The 20,626-nt window shown below is 41.9% G+C and overlaps 1 protein-coding gene across 1 annotated transcript in view; it reads left to right on the plus strand.

Annotated features, from left to right (window-relative positions):
- The first annotated feature begins 2,622 nt into the window (after positions 1-2,622).
- Positions 2,623-20,626, plus strand: part of TOX2 (TOX high mobility group box family member 2) — a 327,518-nt gene continuing 309,514 nt past the window's right edge. The window contains exon 1 of the mRNA XM_088674521.1: positions 2,623-2,652. Coding sequence (XP_088530647.1) covers positions 2,629-2,652 — 24 coding nt within the window. The 5' untranslated portion in view covers positions 2,623-2,628. The remainder of the gene's footprint in view (positions 2,653-20,626) is intronic.

Here is a 20,626-nt window from a genome sequence, read left to right on the forward strand (position 1 = left end):
TTGGAGCTGCCTCCGCCATCTTCCTCCCCAAGATGTCACCCACTGGCACTGCTTCTCTTCTTAGTGATTAAAATTAAATCACTGATTAAAATTATTACGGGTTAAAGTTCAATACACTATTTAGGGTGTTTTACTTTTTGTGGAATACTGTAATAATGTCCCTAAGGAATGTATAGCATGCAAAGAGACTTGCAAAGAGTAAAGCTTCCTTTCCTGACATGGATTGTGATTATGGAAGACACCTGGACACTGTTGCAGATACTTAAGTGATGACTTCTCCATAGAAACAGTGCTAAGGCTGCACTCCTGTACGCCAGCATTCCTCAACCTGGTGCCCTCCAGACGTTTTGGTCTATGACAGTGTCCAGATGTAGTATAGTTTGGGGTGGGGCACTGAGACATTGGGATAATAAAGATGTCAGCAGGGGCAGTGACATCACTTACCAAAACTCTTCTCAGGGGTAGGCCTGAAATATTTCCTAATTTCTTTAAATGAAGGATGCCAGTGAAAGCCACAATAGGCCTTTTTAGGCCCATGGGCTCTGACATTTGCCTGAATGTGTCATGTGCTTACACAGGGCCTGACCCATCAGGAATACCTTTGCGCTGCACTTGATGTTTCTAATTAGATGGTCTTCAACCTTATGCCCTCCTGATATATGGACACCAATGCCCATCACCCCAACCAGCATAGCTAATGGTCAAGGAAGCTGGGAACTGGAGTCCAAAACATCTGCCTGGTGCAAAGTTGGGGAAGGATGCAGGAGACCATAGTGATTGTGCAAGAGCACAGAGTGGGACATGGTCTCCAAGAAATATGGACCCCAAATACTTGAGGAGTTCAGCAGAGAAGTAGATAGTGTTGGCCTTAAAAAACCCTTGCAGAGCTACTGTGACTTCAATGGTTGTTTGAAAGGCCAAAATATTGCAGGTAATGCTTTCCCTCTCAGTTTGTCTCCACAAGAGAGGAAAAGCTAGATATGGGTCTTCCAAGAAGCTGTTAAAAGGCCTCCGTGCCCTGCCAAAAATATGATGGGCAACCCTAAAAGAAGCCGACAAGTAGAAGTTGATTTAACACTTCTGATACCTGATGGTTTTGTTACATGGAATATGATGAGAATTTGAACAGTATTTGAAAGGCAAGCTCTTGTGATGGTTCTCCATTCGCTCTAGGCATATAGATAGGGGGGAGAGTTAATCCACATCGGGAGAAGGCTTGTATTTGCTGGGTGACTTTGGAACTGTGGTTTATATCTGACCTGATGTATTAAATCTGATTCTTTTGGTTCAGCTGCTGCTCCGTGATTAGGGGCTAAAAGCCTTATACTTAACTGCATGACCAAATGTAGTGAACTGCTTCTCAGAAAGCTATCTCTCACCATTTAATTTGTCTCACTTATCCCTCCACTCTGTCACTTTTAAAGTAACTACTATGATCATAGCAATACCGTTTCCCCTTCTATTTGGAAGCAAATAATGGTTCCACAGAAATATATCAGGCACTTAATACTTAAGTGTTGGTCTTGTGAACAGAACACTCCTGAAAGTATGTTCTAAGCTGCAGCTGTGTGGGTGGGGGAAAGTAAGCCCTTAGATGACTTATATCTGTGAAATGCAGGACTAGCTTTACTCTTTGAAAGAGTACAGATGGATTGCAGGTAATGAAATGGTAACAAAAGGTTGTGCAAGGTTCTATTTTACAGAAGACAATGGGCTATTGATGAAATAACTCCTTCCATTTTAGTCAGTTGTGAACAGGTTCGAATTTAACAAGAAACCCTTGGCTAGTATCACTCCAAATCCATAAAATCCATGAGTTGGTTCCCTTGGCTGGATTGGAACTGTGAGTGCAGATTAGATGCTGGTGGACACACATGTAGTGTCCAGTGTAATTCCCCCTTTCCACTGCTGAGGAATGTGAGTTTCATAAGAAGATGAGGAGTCCAGCCAGACCAGACCAGGACTGACCCGAATGAAAATATAGTAAGCCTTCCCCATTCCATGTATTACAGGAGCCACCTTCAGTGCTTGGAATGGGACGATGTCCTGAGCCATCAGGCCAATGTCCTTTTGGCAGTGGCAATTCAGGTTGTGCAGCATACACAGTCCTCCTAAAAAGGCTTAGAAGGAGCAGCCCCCAGCATCTACCACCTGAGTCAGTTACTGCATGAAAAGGATAATACCATAGAGTAAGCTGTCCTGCCAGGCTTAGACTAAGTCACTTCCCTTAGCTTGAGAGGAACTAGGCAATCAAGCCTATTGTCCTCCTTCAATATACCTGATGAACTCAGTGTGAGGAGGTCTGAGATGGTTTCTGTAGCTTAGACCACATGGCTCATGCAGTCACTCTGAGTTCCTATACCAATAATTAGGAATTTTCACCATTGTAACTTGAGACTCAGCTATACAGCTGGAAATAAAGCATTTTAAGTGTGTTGTAAAGTGCATTATACAAATGTGACACTAGATGGCAATTGTGAGCTATGGCAAATTCAATATTTTTTAAAAAAAGCAATAGTTTTTTTAAAAAAAAACATTTTCACAATGTTTTTTATATGTGTGTAGATTCCACCTACGCCATGTTTTACTGCCTATGCTACTTTTTCTGGATGCTGTATGGAAAAGCACATGAATCTGACCTATGGAGAGTTTGTAAGTAACCCATTTTTAATTTACCAAACATACCGTCTTTTGCTGAGGGAAGAAGAACAATTTGGAACTCACTTTAAAGGGCATATTTTAAGGTTTTACAGCCTTTATTTCCACACTTTACTTTCCTGCATGTTTTCTGATTTTAAGTCTCCTCTGAGGTTTTCTGTTTGTTTGTTTGTTTGTTTATCCATTGCATTTATATACAGTGGTACCTCAGTTCTCGAACGTAATCTGTTTTGGAAGACCGTTCAAGTTCTGAAACATTCAAAAACTGAGGCACAAAGGGCTGTCTACAAATTCAATTGAGAAAATCGAAATACACGCAGCAGAAGCCGTTCGACTTCTGAGGCACGTTCGAAAATGGAAGCCTTTACTTTCATGCTTTCACCATTCGGGTTCTGAAAAGTTCATCAACGGAGATGTTTGAGAACCAAGGTAACACTGTACCAACTTTCTGCCAGTTTGGTGTAGTGGTTAAGAGCGGTAGACTTGTAATCTGGGGAACCGGGTTCGTGTCTCTGCTCCTCCACATGCAGCTGCTGGGTGACCTTGGGCTAGTCACACTTTTCTGAAGTCTCTCAGCCTCACTTACCTCATAGAGTGTTCGTTGTGGGGGAGGAAGGGAAAGGAGAATGTTAGCAGCTTTGAGACTCGTTAGGGTAGTGATAAAGCCGGATATCCTCACAGGGTCTTGGGCGGGGGAGGGAACAAGCCAGCAGTTGTTGTTTTGTGAAATTTGTGCCGCCATAGTTCATATATTATATATTAAATTGTATTATTATACTTCATAGCAGACATACACTGTCTGGAAGAAGAATCACATTTCCCAACAATAAAATATTGCAGTTTGGATCCTGGGAAAAACATAACACTGGTAACCCTTAAATATAGGCACAATCTTAACTGAAGATGGTCAGGTTCTGCACAGGTAGCCTGCTGTTTGATCACCTGAAAAGGTCCACATAGTTGGTAATGTGATACCTACCCTCTGTTGATGAATGTGGGTAGGCCTTCAAGTTTTACAGAGTCCAAACAAGGGAAATATTCTGTGAAGGTCAAATGTTTGCACATTTACTGAAGGGTTCTATAAATGTATTGCTTGAACTACTTTTCAGTCTCATTCTGTGGAACCCAAGGCAGCAGTGCTACTCTGTACTAAACTCCTTGTTTATACATTTAATACACCAAGGAAAAGTCAGATTCAGCTCCCATGAAATCCACACCGCATTGATCCATTGATATGAACAAGGACATCACATCAAACCATTTTAATAGGAGTTAGAACCCAAATATATAAGGCCCCCAAACCAGAACATTTTGCCCGAGATTTGTTTTAGCAACATGATCATGAGGAGCAGAAAATAAACTCTAGGACTTAAACTGTTTAAGAGAGTTAAGTCTCTTTAGTACCTTAATATGGGGTTTTAAAAAATAAATAAATCTGAGGTTGGAGTTGCCCCCCCCCCCCAGCTTCAGGCTTATAAAAACCCAAGGCATAATTTTCAGAGTTTTAGTAGTATTTAGGACAGCAAGACCTACTCAAAGATTTTCTTCTGTAACCTGCATCCCTGTCTGTGATAATGAATAGTGGTTTCCTAGCTACAGTGCTGCACATGATCATAAATCTTTGAAAATCCAATCTACAAAGCACATTTTGCTGCCATGGTGCAAAAACCTATGGATTGTGCATAGGAGCAATGTCCTGTTCCACCCCAATGGTTTATGTACACAAGGCTACAATAGGGCTTTGGGCTTGAAGTTGCTGGCACATCCGAATGGTCAACATAGACAAGAGTAACATGTGAGATATTTGGGAGCTGAAACAATAGTGTGGATCACTGACAGGTGAGTGTTGCAATTGAGAACAGCAGCAGCCAAACCATGGACCTTCCTGTATGAACCAGCCTTGACCTTTGGTATTCATCAGAGGCCCTTTTCCATGTGCCTCACCCAAGGGAGGTGTAAAGGATGACCACACAAAAGCAGACTTTTTCTGTGGTGACCTCTCCCCATTTGTGGAATGCTCCTCGCAGGGCGTTATCCTTCTCAATCTTTAGGTGCCATGCAAAGACCTTGTTTACCCAGGACTTTGGTAATTATGTTGGCTTCTATGGTGACACTCACCTTTTAGTGGGGTGGGTAGGATTTGTTCTTATTAATCTGTTACTGGTTGAACATCTTATGTATTTTATACTTTACATTTTGTTGTTTTTTTAAACGAAATATGGCTCTAAATTACTTTTGTGTACTGTATTGCATTTTATCTTCTCAAGTCACTTTAAGACTTTTAAAATAAAGCGACTACTACTGCTACTACTACTACTAGCAGCAGCTGATTGTATTGTTGTTGTTGTTGTTGTTTAGTCATTTAGTCGTGTCCTACTTTTCATGACCCCATGGACCAGAGCTGATTGTATAGGCAGCCCCAAACTCAGGCAGGATTCACAGGTTGCTAGACTGAAGTGGAGAATACTTTACTTTTCTCCCAGGTTCTCTGACCTTGAAATCAGGAGGTTCTGGGCTGTCAAACCTTCTGAGCACTGTTGGGAAGCTCCATGTGCAGCACATTGCAAGAGACTGAGAAGAATATTATGCCACCACAGCTATGGAATTCTGTTGTGGTGGGCAGAACCATCTGCCCTCTTTATTCCAAGAAGTTCTAGCAGAACATTGCTCTGGGAAGAATTGGGCATTACACAGTGGCCCATCAACAGCACTGCCTACCTCCTTTCCTGATATACAGATATACCATGCACAGTCTTAGAGGAACTGTTCCACTCAGCTGGCACTGAGGCCTTGGCAAAAGGGTCCAGCAGCACTTCACATAAAATACTTAAGTATGCTTTGAACATTATACCTCCAAATAAAATGCCACTTTCAAGCCAAAGTTCACGTCAGACTTATGGGGCCACATTCAACTAAGCAGTTTTGCCAGCGGGAGCCAGTGGCAATGGATTCTGCTAGTTCAACAAGGCTTCCCTCTTCTCCTCCCCATGGGCCCAAATCAGCTCTGTGGGGTCAAGAGAACTGCCCAGAACAGCACACAGAAGGAGGATAGGGGCAAGCAGAAATGCTTGCACTACTGGGACAATCATAATAGTGTGATATTGAATTCATCTCATTGTGCATCTATAGATTGTCCTCCAACTGCACATATCTGCTGCCTGTAAGATATGTGGCAGTTGAAAGAACAAATTGTTTCTACTAATGAAGATCCTGGATGTCCAAATTTTAAAGCAATGCTCCTTTAAACAACAAGGCAACCTTTTGCACTCCTTTAGCAGAATGACCAGTGCTTTAAGACAACCCAGGTGGGGCCTACTATGGCCCTAAGCAAACTATAAATGCTGCAGTGCACACACACCTGCCTTCCCCAAAGCGATAATAGACAGAAACCCCTCCTTTCCATTTCCTCCTTCTATCCTTCCAAGTGACTCTCCTCTTCCATTAATGGATATTTCAATTCTGGAAAGAATTCAAGGGACTACAGTAAGGTAAAGGAAACATCCAGATGTACCAGTAATAATTATGCTCTGCTTGGGGAGTTGAAGGCCCTTGAATAACAGGCGTAGTTTCCATGGATGGCTACAAGATTATAAACATAAAATTTATAAGTGGAATGGGAACATTTGGTTTATTTTCTCTCCTTTTTACAATCACTGCCATTTAAATTGAAAACAGTGAAGGGTAGCAGATCCAGGCAACAACCTGAAGATTGTAAACATAGTAATTCATGTCTTACTGATGGGATATGGTCATATAATCAGTAAATTCATTTAGCCTACTCTGGTTTCACCATTAACTTTCTATTTTCTCATTTCATTGGCATCTCCCTGCCCAGTTTATGTCTTTCCTCAATACATACTGTGCTATAAAGCAGAAGCAAATATCTTGAAGGGTAAATAAAGAGGTAATGAGTCTACAAAAATGTTATTGAGGTACATTAACTCCTACTTGCTGTCCTTTAAACATTTTTTCCCGTCATCCAGGATTCATTTTTACGGTTTGAGCAGGTTCTAGTATTAAATTCTGTCCAGAACTTTTTGGCTTTTAGTTTGAGCCTACACTGCAGAAAGCTCCCCAGAGGCTGGGAGATTCACTGTTTACCACAACAAAAAACAAATAGCACTAGTCTCCAGTCTTCATTTGGGATGAAAGCCATTTTGGAGAGGTAAAATTCCCCCCTAAAAAGCACTATGATTCCATGAATATTATCAATCCCTGTTTGGTGCCACTGGTTCCAGTAGTTGCAGCTGCTAATGCAGTGCCATGTTTTCCTTAACTGCCTTTCTTGCCAGAACAAAATAAAAAAAAATCCTTCAGTAGCACCTTAAAGACCAACTAAGTTTTTTATTTTGGTATGAGCTTTCGTGTACATGCACACTTCATCAGATACACTGAAACAGAAGTAGCCAGACCCTTATGTATATTCAGAGGGTGGGGGTGGGGGTGATGGGAATGGGTGATGGGCTGATAGGAGTGGTAAACCTGTTGATGACTGTTAACGACTGTTAATGACTGCAATTGGTCTTGCGGGGGGGGAGCAAGGGCTGAGGTGCTAAGGAAAGCTTGATCATGTATAATGAGATAAGAATCCTATGTCTTTGTTCATTCCAGGTGGCTCCATGGTTTTAAGCTTGCTAATGAGTTGCAATTCAGCGACTTCTCTTTCCAGTCTGTTTCTGAATTTTTTTCTGTAATAAAACAGCTGCTTTGAGATCTTGTATAGAATGTCCTGGGAGACTGAAGTGTTCTCCTACTGGTTTCTCTGTCTTGTGGTTCCTGATGTCAGATTTATGTCCATTTATCCTTTGGCGTAGGGTTTGGCCTGTTTGTCCAATATAGAGAGCTGAAGGGCACTGTTGGCATTTGATGGCATACACAATGTTAGAGGATGAGTAATTAAATAGTCCTGAGATGGTATGTTGGATGTTGTTGGGGCCAGTAATGGTGTTGTCCGGGTGTATGTGGCAGCAAAGTTGGCATCTGGGTTTATTGCAGGCTCTGGTACCAGTGTCCATGTTAAGTCTGATGGTTGTATTATTGTGGGTGAGGAGTTGTTTAAGATTGGGTGGCTGTCTGTAGGAAATGAAAGGTCTTCCTCCCAGAGCTTGATAAAGAGAGCTGTCATTGTCCAGGAGAGGTTGTAGGTCTCTGATGATGCGTTGTACTGTTTTAACTTGGGAGCTGTATGTGAGAACTAGTGGTGTTCTGTTATTTTCTTTTTTGGGTCTGCCTTGCAGCAGGTTCTCTCTAGGTATCAGTCTGGCTCTGTTGACCTGTTGTTTAACTTCATCAGGTGGATATTTTAGTTCTAAAAAGGTTTGCTGTAGATCTCTTAGGTGAGATTCTCTGTCTGTAGAGTTGGAACAGATGCGGTTGTAACGTAGGGCCTGGCTGTATACGATGGATTGTTTGGTATGTTTGGGATGGTAGCCAGAAGCATGTAGATATGTTTGTTGGTCAGTTGGTTTTCTGTATAAGGTGGTGTCTATACGTCCATCCTGTATTTTTATAGTAGTGTCCAAAAAATGTATTTCTTGCATAGATTGGTTCATTGTTAGGTTGATGGTGGGGTGAAAGTCATTGAATGTCTGGTGGAAGGAATTATCTTGCCAGAATTATTCCTGTGGGTAATCCCAGATGATAAGGGAACTCAAACCTAAATCTCTGACCCTATCCAACCATGAGAAAAAACAAACAAACATGAATATAATAGAAGCCCTACTAGAAGGAACCATAATGGCACGATACATGTTTCTTGGAAGTCCACAACAGAGCATGAAGGCAACAGCTGTTCCCCATAGCATTGGCCTTTAAAGGAAAACTGACAGTTCCATGGCTAATGCCTTGTTATATCACTACAGCTCACTGTGGGTCTCATCCCACGTTGAAGCGCTTTAAGCAAGTGGCCATGATTACTGGCAGTGAGTTCCATACAAGAATGGTGCATTATATGGAAGAAGCACTTTCTTTTGTCCTCTGCTGCTACTATGTTTCATTGTTTGGCCCTGGGTTCTAGCCTTACGAAAGAGAAAGAAAAAACCTCTATTCTTGCTGCACCATATAAGCCTTCATAATATCCCCCTCCAGTTGTCTTTCTACTTTCTTCCTTTAAAAAAAAGTATTGGGGAAAGTAATATCAAAACTTTACAAGAACCAGATTGCTATTAGCCTGGGTTGTTCACTTGCATCAGCCTTCAGGATGTAAGGGCTGTAAGGACATTGGGAATCTGTCTTTGCTGCTTGCATCCTATTCGTAGGTACAGTTTACAGGGTGGGGTGGGGGACGGATGGACTTTTTTCACAGATTCAGAGAAAACTGAAGACTAGTTGGGAAATGTATTAAAAAAGAACTACTCAAATACTGTGTGACTTAATAATATCATTTTTTAGCCCTCAAACCACAAACAGTATTTAATTTTCTCTGCAGGTAATTCCACTGCTGCATGGTTATATTGTTTTGCACATTAGGGGAAGAAGCTTTGTTTATTGTGGTGGTGTTGTTGTTGTTGGTTTGCATTTAAATCCCACCTTTTTCTCCAAGAAGCTCAAGGTGGCTTACATGGTTCTACCCTCCTCATTTAACCCCCCAACAACCCTATGAGGTAGAGTAGACCGAGTGGAAGTGGCTATTGCTGTTTGTTATATATTTATGTTTGTCATTTATACACATTTCTCTGTCCATTGTTCATACTGTAATGTATTTGTTTCTAAATCCCCCCCCCCCCGGAGCTCAGGGGCTTACACGTGAAAGGCACTTGCTGCCATTACTCACTGACCTTTATTAAATTTGATATATTTAGTTGTATGCTATTTGAATAGTTCTGATCTGTATCTGTATCTATATTTCATTTCCCAACTTGTCTGCACTTTTATTGGCTTCTGTGGTCGGGTTGCATATATCTCTCATGGTTTTTGCAATTTCTTCTGAGCTGTTCCATATTGGGTGACACTCAACAATACTGTTAACCTGGGGCTGTGCCTGAGAAATTCAGGTGGTGCCTCACTGTGTCCTACAAACAGTTTTGCAAGGGGTTGCCCTGAAATTTCTTCAGAAGTGATTGTGCATTCACTCAGAAGGAACAGCAGTGACACTGAATTCTTTTGAAGTTGTCAGGAGAAGAGGTGCCATATGAACGCATCTTCCACTTTCTCCAAAGGTAGTTCTAATGCCCTGAGGTAGAGCCTGGCTAGTTTAGTGCACGAACCTCTTGAAACCACTCATGGCATGGTTCTCTCTGTTGTTGATCAATAAATTATCTGGTCAACAATTGGCTTTCCCAATACAGATGGGAAGAACCATAGAATTTTAGTCCTGATGGAGTCCTTGAAGATCATCTAGTTCAATTCATTGTTCAATGCAGGAAAAGCAGTGGAACCCCCAAGATGCTGCTACCCCAGAATAACTGTGGTAGTCATGTAGAGCTTTCTGGTAGGCCCTGCCCCTCTAGCCAATGGTGGTATACTTGTCAGAGATTTATGGAACAACAAATTCTGGACATTAACCCCAACTTTTCCACCTATTAAATTGCAACTGGAATCAACCTATGATTGAGTGCATGTGAAACTGATGTGAAATGGAAATAAGTGGACTGGTTCATCCTTAAGAATTATTATAGGGATCAGCACCATTGTTGTTGTTGTTTTCCTGTATTCCCAGCAGCTGTGTCTTGGAAATTTAGAACTCAATAAGCAATTTTATATATTACAACCAAGTTGGGGGTCAGCTGCCTTGGGCATCCTGGTTGCATGGAAAGTTCTGGTGGCAAGAGGGAGTGCATGGCAGAACAGGAAGTAATAAAATAATGCATGGAAAATGTGTAAGATATCCACCAGCCGTGGACTTCCCTGCATGCATATTGTATAAAAACTTTAGTTTTATGTACATTAAAATGTGCCAATCACCAACGGCCTTCGGGTTCATTCTATGGTTATGTTTCTAACAAATGATCCTACTTCTAGGCTAGACAAGATGTAATTTCTTCTCTTTGCATTTGGCCAAGGTGTGCTATCCTGCAATGAACTGGTGTGAATCTTCGTGCATTTGAGTGTGTGCAGTATGCAAAATGAAATGTCGTGCATCGTTTTTAACGGCAAGAATATTTTAGCTGTTCAACATGTAAACAACCATCTGGGCTGATCTGATCAATGCCGCTCTCCAGGCTGCATTTGATATGGTGCTATATATAGAGTTCCTGGAGTTTTATTTAATAGGACGGTACATTTGATCCTAATGCACCATCTCAAGAGTAATGAAGCAGAAAAGATCTTTATCTTGTGTGAAAGTTGCAGTTATTGGCAACCATTCAGAAAAAAATAAAAGTAATTGCACAATCTTTGGGAGATATTGTATTGCTAACTGATTTCAGTGCAAGGCTTGGGTGGTTTTCATTAGGAGTTAATCAGGCAATGGACCATATATGTTGCAAATACATCATTTTCAGCTGCTCTCCAAGATATTGACAAATACAATTGCTGGAGGTGCCACTCTGGTTTCTTAAGCATGTGCACACAGCCACCCACACCCACCTTTCAGTTTTATGTTAAGCTTCTTTCTAGGGTGAAAAAGAAGATGGAGAAATACTATATCAATGTGAGAAATGCATTCATTGAGTGTTTAATGTGCAATACTGCCAACTATTCCATTAGCACATTTTGCGAAACTGAGGCACATAGGTAAACATATGTTTTGGGGTTTACTCTGAAATCTACGGACTAAGTAATGCGATTAGCATTGAAATTAAATGCAATGCATAGTGGGGGTCAGAGGTGTTTGTCATCGACACCACGTCATGCAGGGAGGGATGATTTAAGCCTTTCCTCCCCAGTAATGATCTCAGTAAAATTCCCCCCTTCCACACAGCAATTAACATGGGGGAGGGACTTCTGTTGGTGTCAGCAGGAGGGTTTTTATTCATAATACTAATTGCTGTGAGGGTGTTTTTTTTTTAAAAAAATTCTAAGGTAACGGCTGGGGTATATACCTCAACTCCCCATGCAATGCAATGCTGCTGACAATCACCCCCAGCCCCTGGCTGCTACTTAGCTTTGTTTTTTTTTAAAAAAGGCACAATGTTATTATTAATCACATCATTAATATAACCTGTATTTAGGACCTAAGTAGGCCTTGTCACAAAGAGCAGCACCCTTCATTTATCAACAGAGAGACACTCAACGTAGGCAGTGGTATCACTATAATCACATCTATGACTAAGCTAACAGTTCAGGTTTTTTTATATAAAAAAGAACCTTTAATTGACTTGGGAGCAGGGAGGGTGATTTATGTCTACCTTCCAGTGGCAGCTAGCTGGCAGATGCCATCCCATTCCCCATAATGTCTCTATGACCAATACGACACTTTAATATATCTTAATTTCAATGGGAATCATGAGGAAAGGGGGGGGGATGGCAGCCATCTTTTCTTTTCCTTTAGCCACACCTTGAAATCATGTCAGGTAATGATGTAGCAACCTGGTGCCCTCTGGATGTTTTAGATTACAATTCCCATCAGCCCCAGCCACCCATTTCACAGGGATGTTATGTGTACACGTGTCTGTGGGGGAGCGGGGGAGGGATAGTGGTTGGTAGCTGTTGACCAGCAGGGAACCACAATCTCTACCCTTTGTCTCCCCTCTGCACCTTTTTGCTGCCAAGGCCATCACAAGCCTGGGGTACTAATGCAGTAAACCCACCAGACATTGTCATGCCCATCTTCCACTATGAGATATTGCTCATGGCGATTGTTTCTTAAGCTCCATCTGGACAGTGCTTCAGTCAGCTCACTCATCTTGATTGCACTGAAAAGCCTGAAAACAGTATTTGATTAGCTTAATTTTGTGGACTGCTAATCTCAGGGCCTTTGTGAGTCTCTCTCTCTCTCTCTCTCACTCAATATCCAAGTGTTTGGATTAGCAGTCAAGGGAATCAGAGAGCAAAACATTGTATTTTGACATGGAGACATATCTTGCAACGCATTTATTGTGAGATTTATAGCTACAGACAGTGAATGTTGGTTTTTTTGAGATGGCACAAGGAATTACAGAATTGCGCAATTTGCAAAAGAGCACGGTGTTACCAGGCATGTGTAGGTTATTTGCAAGAACCGGACAATATGTTTATGGGCTGGTTTGTTTTCAGTGTATACAGCTTTTTTAAAAAAAACCAGGAATGCATATATTTGCTTAGAACTCTCCCTTATATATCCAAAAGGAGCTGCATATTGATATTAGGTTGGTGATGCCACACTCTTCCAGAGAAAACCTGCAGAGAGATTCTTGAACATTATAACAGTAGCTAATGACACATCAAAAAGCTAGAGCAAATGTGTTAATCAAAATGCAAATCTGGCTAATAAACCCGTTTTGAAGATGGACAGTGCAGATACTCAAAATGGAGGAAGCATAGTTCATCTGCAGAGTGCATGCTTTCCATGTGCATGGTTACAGCCTCATGAGCCTGGAGTCTCTGCTTCAGGAGAAAAAAGTCATATTGTAGGGCTGGGACCTTGGAGAACTGCAAGTCAGACAGACATGGGTTAGATGGACTTCTGAAATGACAGAGTATGAGATAGCAGCTTTCTATGCACAAAAGCAACATTAAAATGATTGATTTCAAGTTCTGCTTTGATTCAGGTAAAGAGACCAGTTTGAATCAGAGTTCCAATTCTACATCTTGCCCAACTCAGTATTGAAAAGTGAAGTCTGGAAATGCAAATGAGGGCAGATATCACATTTCCTTTATGCTCTGATTCTCATTCTCCCAACATTGGTTTCTCTGGTTCTTCCACTGCTCATACTTGATGACCTTTTGCACAACAGGGGATTTCACAAAGGGCTTGGCAAATCTGTCTAGTAAGAGACTATGCTAACATCACAAAAGCTCCAAAAATGTGCTTCAAAAACATTCAAAGCAAAATAACTCTCTCTCTCTCTCAGCTGATGAATGAGGAAGTTGACATGCTGCCTGCTTATTGTGACCCATTATTGTAACCTTGTGCTTCTGTGGTACACAACTCGACTCAGCAGGAGGTTCAAGAGATGAGGTCTCTTCCTGACCATTTGATGAATCAATAGTACTGTTATATTTTGGAAATGGTGGAAGCGTGTTTGACTTGGTAGAAACTGGGTTGTATTCTTTAGATGAATTTGTGTCAGATGTTGGTGAACTTGTGTTGAAGACTCTTCAGGTGAGGGTTATCCTCGGGAAAGCTAGTCAACATGAAGGCTCCCATCTCTCCACCATTCTGGACCGTATATGAAAGGGGACTCTAATGATTGAAGGTGGAAATTATTGTAAGCTCGCTTAGAATTGTAGCCCTAAGAAAGCAAGATGGGGTCTGGGGTGTAGGGATGAGGAGAGAATTCATTTTTAAAAATCATCCTTCAAGTTCCACATGCAGTTTTGTCCCCCCCGTTTTGAAATCAAAAGTAATAAAGGTTTTCTAAGCAACTGCATTAAAAAAAGAAAAAGAAAAAGAAAGAAAAGAACATTTTCCATTATCCCAGCTTGTCTATCAACTTGGTACAACCACTCTCTGGAGTGAACTGATCTGAACAACAAAAGCTTGAATTCGGTAAAAGCTCCCCTAAGGCAATAGCTTTTTAGGAGTGTGATCCCCCCCTTCTTTCTTAAACCCTGCAAAATTCCATCTGTGATAGTGTGCCTTCGAGTTATGGAAACAGAATCCTTTTCAATGTTTACCTCATCCCCTTCCTCCTGCTTTTTCCCTATGAGATGTCCTTCTGTCTGTCACACGTTGATAGCTCTTATTTAAGAATGACAGACGGCCAGCTGCAGAGGGAAAGAAAGACAGAGCAACAAAGATGGGGTCCTTAGCCGGTAATAATTGCTCCATCAGTGTCAGCGCTGTGGTTTTACAAAGCATATTTCATAGAAATAAAAACCTCTTGGACTTGCTCACACTACATAAAAGCATATAAATAAAATATAAATGATGAAAACAAGACATGTTAATTACATACAGTGGAACAGACTCATCTGAAAAAAGCTTGGCTGTCAGGTCCAATCTGAGGCTTGCTGGTGATTTATGGTATTTTATGGTTTATGGAAGCAAGCTGGGAGAACCTGATACTAGTCAAGGGAAAGGCCTATGTGCTTTAAGAAACAGATGACAAAGGGATCATCCAAAGGCTTCAGAAGACCCTGCCTTAAAATGGTTGCATATGCGTTCAGTGTGGTGTAGTGGTTAGTGCTTTGGACCAGAACAAAGGAGGCCCCAGTTCAAACTTCCACTAAGCCACAAATCTCGCTGGATGATATTGAGCCCCCCATACTCCAAGTTGCCAGGACACACAGCACTAACATATCCTCCAAGTGTCCTGATTTTCCAGGGGCAGTCCCAGAATTACGAAAGCTGTCCTTGCTTCAGATTTGAAACCCAGAATGTCCCTATTTTCCCCCATCAGCACCACCAAGCTTGGGGAGGAGGACAAGACAGTGACGACTATAGTGGCGGCTGCTGCTGCTGCTGCTGCTGCTGCTGCTGCTGCTGCAAGGGAACATTCTCTTGCCTCTCCATGGCTGCCCCTGCCAGCCTCCTTCCTTGGGCAGCTTGTAGCAGCTGCTGGAGGGTGGACGAGTGGGAGAGGCTGCAGCCACTGAGGCCCGGCCCAGCATGACATACTGGCTCTGAGGGTAGGGCTGTCCTGGGCAGGAATAAAGAGGGAGAGGAGCAGAGTGCAAGGAGTCTTGATGTGTGTGCTTTTAATGCTTTGTGCACTCACATTTAATATTGCCCCTTTCTAATTACAGCACATACGGGATGGGGTCTATTTTTATTAAGATCAAAGTGGAGGGGGAAAGGGTTAAACTTCACCACACTGTGTACTTCAGTCTTAATAAAAACCACATATGTACCCGTTCCTGTAATTACTACCAGTTGCTTTAAAAAACAAACAAAACCAATGACATAAACACAAATGAGGCAAGTTCTCATAGAACACCATTTTGGGCAGAAATAATGCAGGTGTGGTTATCTGAAGGACTAGCATGAGCTTAAGGACCACCACATCTATGGCTACGTCGCATAAGGAATGTGGGAAATCACATAGGGGGAAACATTGGCTTCAGACCCTGTTGAAAGCCTGTTTGAAAAGTAACTGTACTCTCACAATGCTCAGTTTTATCAGTGATTCCACAACATAAAGACTATCAGTGCCTAAAGACAAAATAAATTTGTCGTTTACTTCCAAGGTTTTTTTCTTTGGTTTTGTTATCATTGTAAAGGGCAATGTGTGGTGCAACAGCAGGGGGCTTCACACATGGTTGGATTCTGCTTGGCTGTACCACTGATGTAAAAACATTTCATATGCCAAGTCCCTTCTCCTCTTCCATCCAAGCTACTGGGGAGGGAAGTGGACAGCCTAAGATATTTTGCTGCCACCAGCTGTACACTGTTCTCAGGCCTCTGCTTCAGAGTCCTCCTCAACATTACAAGGATGCCATGTTACATCCTGTCCCAGGGTGTGACTGCTGTCGCATGCTGACAGCTTGTGGGAGCCACAGGTGAGAGCTGAGTGCAGGGTGGGGACCAAAGGTGGACAAACTCCCCCAGAAAGAGCACAAAGTGTCCCCCACCAGAAGTAATACCCCTCCCCTAACATTCCACACAATTCAGGAACATCTAGCTCCCATCTTCTTTTACTCCTTCTTTGCTTCCTCATTTCATTTGTACATCATCCTATGTATACTTCCTAAATAGAAAATGCTAGTGAGTTTAGTGTGACTTACATCTTTGTAATGTACCCAGAATTGCTAGGTGTTTCTCTACTTTACCATGAGCTGATATCAGTAAAAAAAGAAAAAGTCTAGGAGAGACAGTTTCAAGACATGGTAGATGCGGGTTGGATATTCAATGCATTCCAGTGCATTTTGTTTTCTGGGAAGAAAGTGTCCATTAACATCCACTTCCCTCGTGCTTGATAATATTGCCGTTGCAATAACATTCCACACTCATTTCAATAAAAAATGAGTAAGAAAATGCCCTGACTACAAAGAGGAAATAAGTAATCAAAGTTCGCTGACAAGAACTGATTCAGTACTGGCAAGGCTGGGAGCAAACAGCAAGCATCTAATTAAAAGGACAATAGCCCAAGTACTTTGCCAGACCACACCACTAATCAGGTCTTTAAGAAATGGAAGGACAACACTGAAAACACTGGGCTGCAATGGTCTGGTAATGAAACTAGAAAATGACTAGTGTGTCAGCCACTTGCATTTTTCTATGGTATCTTTAACCAACCCCCATACCCCAATTCTTGGACTAAGCCAGTGACGGAAAGGCTATTGCAGAGCATGCAGCTGACATTGTGGCTATAATTTTTATCCACAGTGAATGTGGTCATTCAGATTCAGAACTTTTCAGGGGGGAAACTGTTGCCTATGAACTAATGAGCATAACTGGTACCTAACACTGTGGTTCTGGTTGAAATATTTTGTTACTATTTAAGAATGTGCGTTATCTACTTTAGGCCTGACAAGAGATGATGAAAAACAGAGAAGACTGCTTTGCAATTACTGCCATGTAGCTTTCTTGCTTGTTTCTCATTCATGCAGCTCTGAGGGTTTTTGTGGAGTGGGGCAGTGCTTGGGAATTTCCAACCAGTGCTTGCTGTGGCCCTGCTTGTAGATTCACTTGTCAGCTTGTGGGTTGAGGCATAAACACATTTAACAACAGGACGTTCAGGTAGGAAATGTCAAGATGAAAGAGAATCTTCTTGGGCAGCCTGCCGCCTTTAACTGTGAAGCCAGTGTAGTATAATGTTAGTGGTGGTTGCTGTTGTTAGCCTGCCCTTAACCCGAAGGTTACCATAATTTAAAATACAATATTAAAAACCATTAAAAAGAATACGATCCCAAAGAATAGGGTGGGTTCCAAAAGCATGCATCTCAGATGTCATAGGCCAGGGTAAAAGGGTGCATATCCAGCATTTGACAAAAGTAGAACTGTGTAATGAAGATGTCAGATGCATCGCTGTGGGGAGGGTGTTCTACAGTGGCCACTGAGAAGCCTTCTCCTGGGCCACCCCTGAGCTTCTGAGGGTGGTTGAACCTCCAATTGGTTCTTGGAGTCCAAGGGGACATCTGGTTGGTGGACATAACCTGTTCCCGGCTTTCCACCTATCCAGGTGTTCACCCTTGGCTGACCTATGCTGGTGCCCTGGGTCAGCGCTACCTGCAACGGTGCAGGGAGCTAGTCGAACCAGAGCCTATGCAAACACTCACTTTCTGTAATCAATAAAGTTGTGGCCTAAATTCTGCCAAAAACCAAACCAAAATTTGATTCAAGTGTGAATTTATTTAGGGGGAAGGTCTCTGGGTCTGAACACCAATAAGTAGGTTACATATATATCCCAGCTTTCACCTTTGAAATTTTGAAGGGGATGCCCTTCTTTTTGATGAGATGGAAGAGGCAAGTAGGGTGTAGGGGAGGATCTGTTTCTGGTTTGGGAATTAACCCAGGTCTTCCATCAGTCTTCCGTCAGTTTTAGAAGTGTGGTAGAGGGCAAGTTGGTGTAAAGTGAGTAAGTCTCCTTTAATTTTTATTCAACAGAAGCACCGCTGACTTGTTTTCTGGTTGCTTCATGGTGACTTGCCTTTTAAAAGTTTGTGGTTTGTGGGAGGGGTGCTGCCTGTGGCAGAGAGATAAGCGGTGGGAAAGTTTCACCTTTTTAATTCTTCATGTCAGGCTGTTGCTAAAAGGTCTAGGAAGCGGGCCAGTTAAAAGGTGGTTACCTTCTGTTTTCTAAATGCAATGTGATTAGGCTATAAAATGTATTTTGGCAGCATAAAGGTGAAGGCGAAAAAAAGTGGAAGAGATGCACAGGAAAGGATTCAAGCAGTGAAAAAGGATCTTCCCCTTGATTATTTTTCATGTTTGATTTTTCTATATATAATTTTTAATATAGAATTTCCCAGTCGAACACAATGGACACAGGCTAAACATAGCTCAAAAAGCTTTAAGAAAAGAGATAATCAAATACAAAACCTTCAAGCTGTAATTATTTTCTCTTAGTTGATCAGCAAGCTCTTATAACGATCCAGGAAGGCTTGGGTCAGGGTTGCATGACTGACATACTTCAATGTACAATTCAAATTAGACAGAACAAAAACTATCAACCAGAAGCAAGAGTTAAAGTTTAGGGACTTTATAATTTATTATTATATTATTTATTATAATTTACAATTATAATTTAGGGATAGGGAACCTCAGGTGGAGGTGGCTGAAAGCAGTCCTCTGGGATCTCCTCAGCCATACCACCTACAGATCCTACCTTATCCCCTCCCTCATACCCTTTTAAAGTGGTATGAAGCTGCTTGAAATGAACAATGCAGATTAAAACTTCTCTAGGTTAAAAGTTCTCTAATGGGGTGAGAAGATTCTGGAATGTTCTTCATTGCTTTTGAATAAAGATCATTCGACTATCAGAGTGACATCTTGGGGCAGAAACTGGGCCAGTATTCCTCACCGGCCCATTTTAACTCTAGTTTCTAACAGAAGAAGCCAATTCTTTTAGTTGCTTTATCTTACTTTTTGAAATCAAATTCCACCCAGCAAACAATATAGCTGGTCATACTTTGTAGTATGCTTTTCCAATCTGTTATTACAGAAAACCTTTGAGAATGCAGCTGTGATTGGAAATTCCAAATTGAAGGGGCAATAATGGCACAGTACAAAATAGGTAATATTGTTTTTTCCTTCCATTTTGTTTTGATGGCTGTCTAGAAGTTCAAGAATTGAAGCTGTCACCTTCAGTTGTTCAAATGTGCTTACTGGTATATAAACAATACTGTGGGTTTCCCCCCTCCATTACATTAGGGAAATAAGGACAACCTTGTCTTCAAACTGTGCTACATTAAATGTTTCTTAAGGGACCGGTATTGGAACAGTCAAATTCTGATACTAGGCTGGTGTGATTTGATCCCACTGGGTGTGGCTCTTGTTTCTTCTCTCTATCCACATGTGCCTGGTAGAGTGCGCGAAGGGCTTCATGAGATGCTCTGTCTTGCTGCACGATTCTTGTGTCTGCAAGATTCTTGTGTCTCCAAGAGACTTGTAGACAATATTTATCAATGTATCTGTTGCTGCTGAGTGAAACCTGAAAGTAGAACCTCTTGGGACATGGAAGTCTCAGTAAGCGTGTGTGTGTGTGTGCGCGCACACACACACACACACACACACACACACACACACAACACACACATAGATAATATCAATGCACATTTAAATACAAGGGGCAAATGAAATGATTACTATCTCTGCTTCCTGTGACAGCTGCTTCTGGCATTGACTTGCAACTGCTATTAATGTGCATGGAACAGTCTTGTACACATGAATTGTGCCCACATTTCTGCACACCTTGGCTTTAAACAAGCTGCTCCAAGAGGGGCTTTCTACTTTTCAACTTGTCTGTACGTGTAATTTCTCTTTTTTAATACACTTAGTGTCGTAGCTGCCAAGTCTCCCGTTTTTCGCAGGAAACCCCCGTATTTAAACCCGTTTCCTGCTGTTATCCCAAATAGAGAAAAATCCTGTAAATCCGCCAGAATTCTTACCTGCCAGGGAGGCTCCTTCTGTGCAATTTTGGGTTCCGCTCTGCCCATGTCTGGGCACCGGAAATCGGGCAGCGCCAGCACCGGAAGTTGCTTCTACGCATGTCCAGACATGCGTAGAAGCGACTTCCAGTGCCGCACTGCTGCTGATTCCGGATTTTTCTTACCGGGAGTTGGAGGGTATGCTTAGTGTGTGGAAGTGATCATGTGTGAAGAGGTTCCAAATGTGAGGTGAATCAAAGTAGTTCTGGACTGACGACAAGTGCCATTCTACATCAAGAGAACCCTCATTCTATTCCCCCTCCCAAATGGCACATCAAGAGCAGATCCAAAGGGAAGCAGAAATTGTTGAATGGGGAATTGTAGCTGTCATTCCTCACCCTGTTTGTGAATGAAGTTC

This window comes from Zootoca vivipara, chromosome 7 (assembly GCF_965207765.1).
Source record: "Zootoca vivipara chromosome 7, rZooViv2.hap1.1, whole genome shotgun sequence".
NCBI lineage: Eukaryota > Metazoa > Chordata > Lepidosauria > Squamata > Lacertidae > Zootoca > Zootoca vivipara.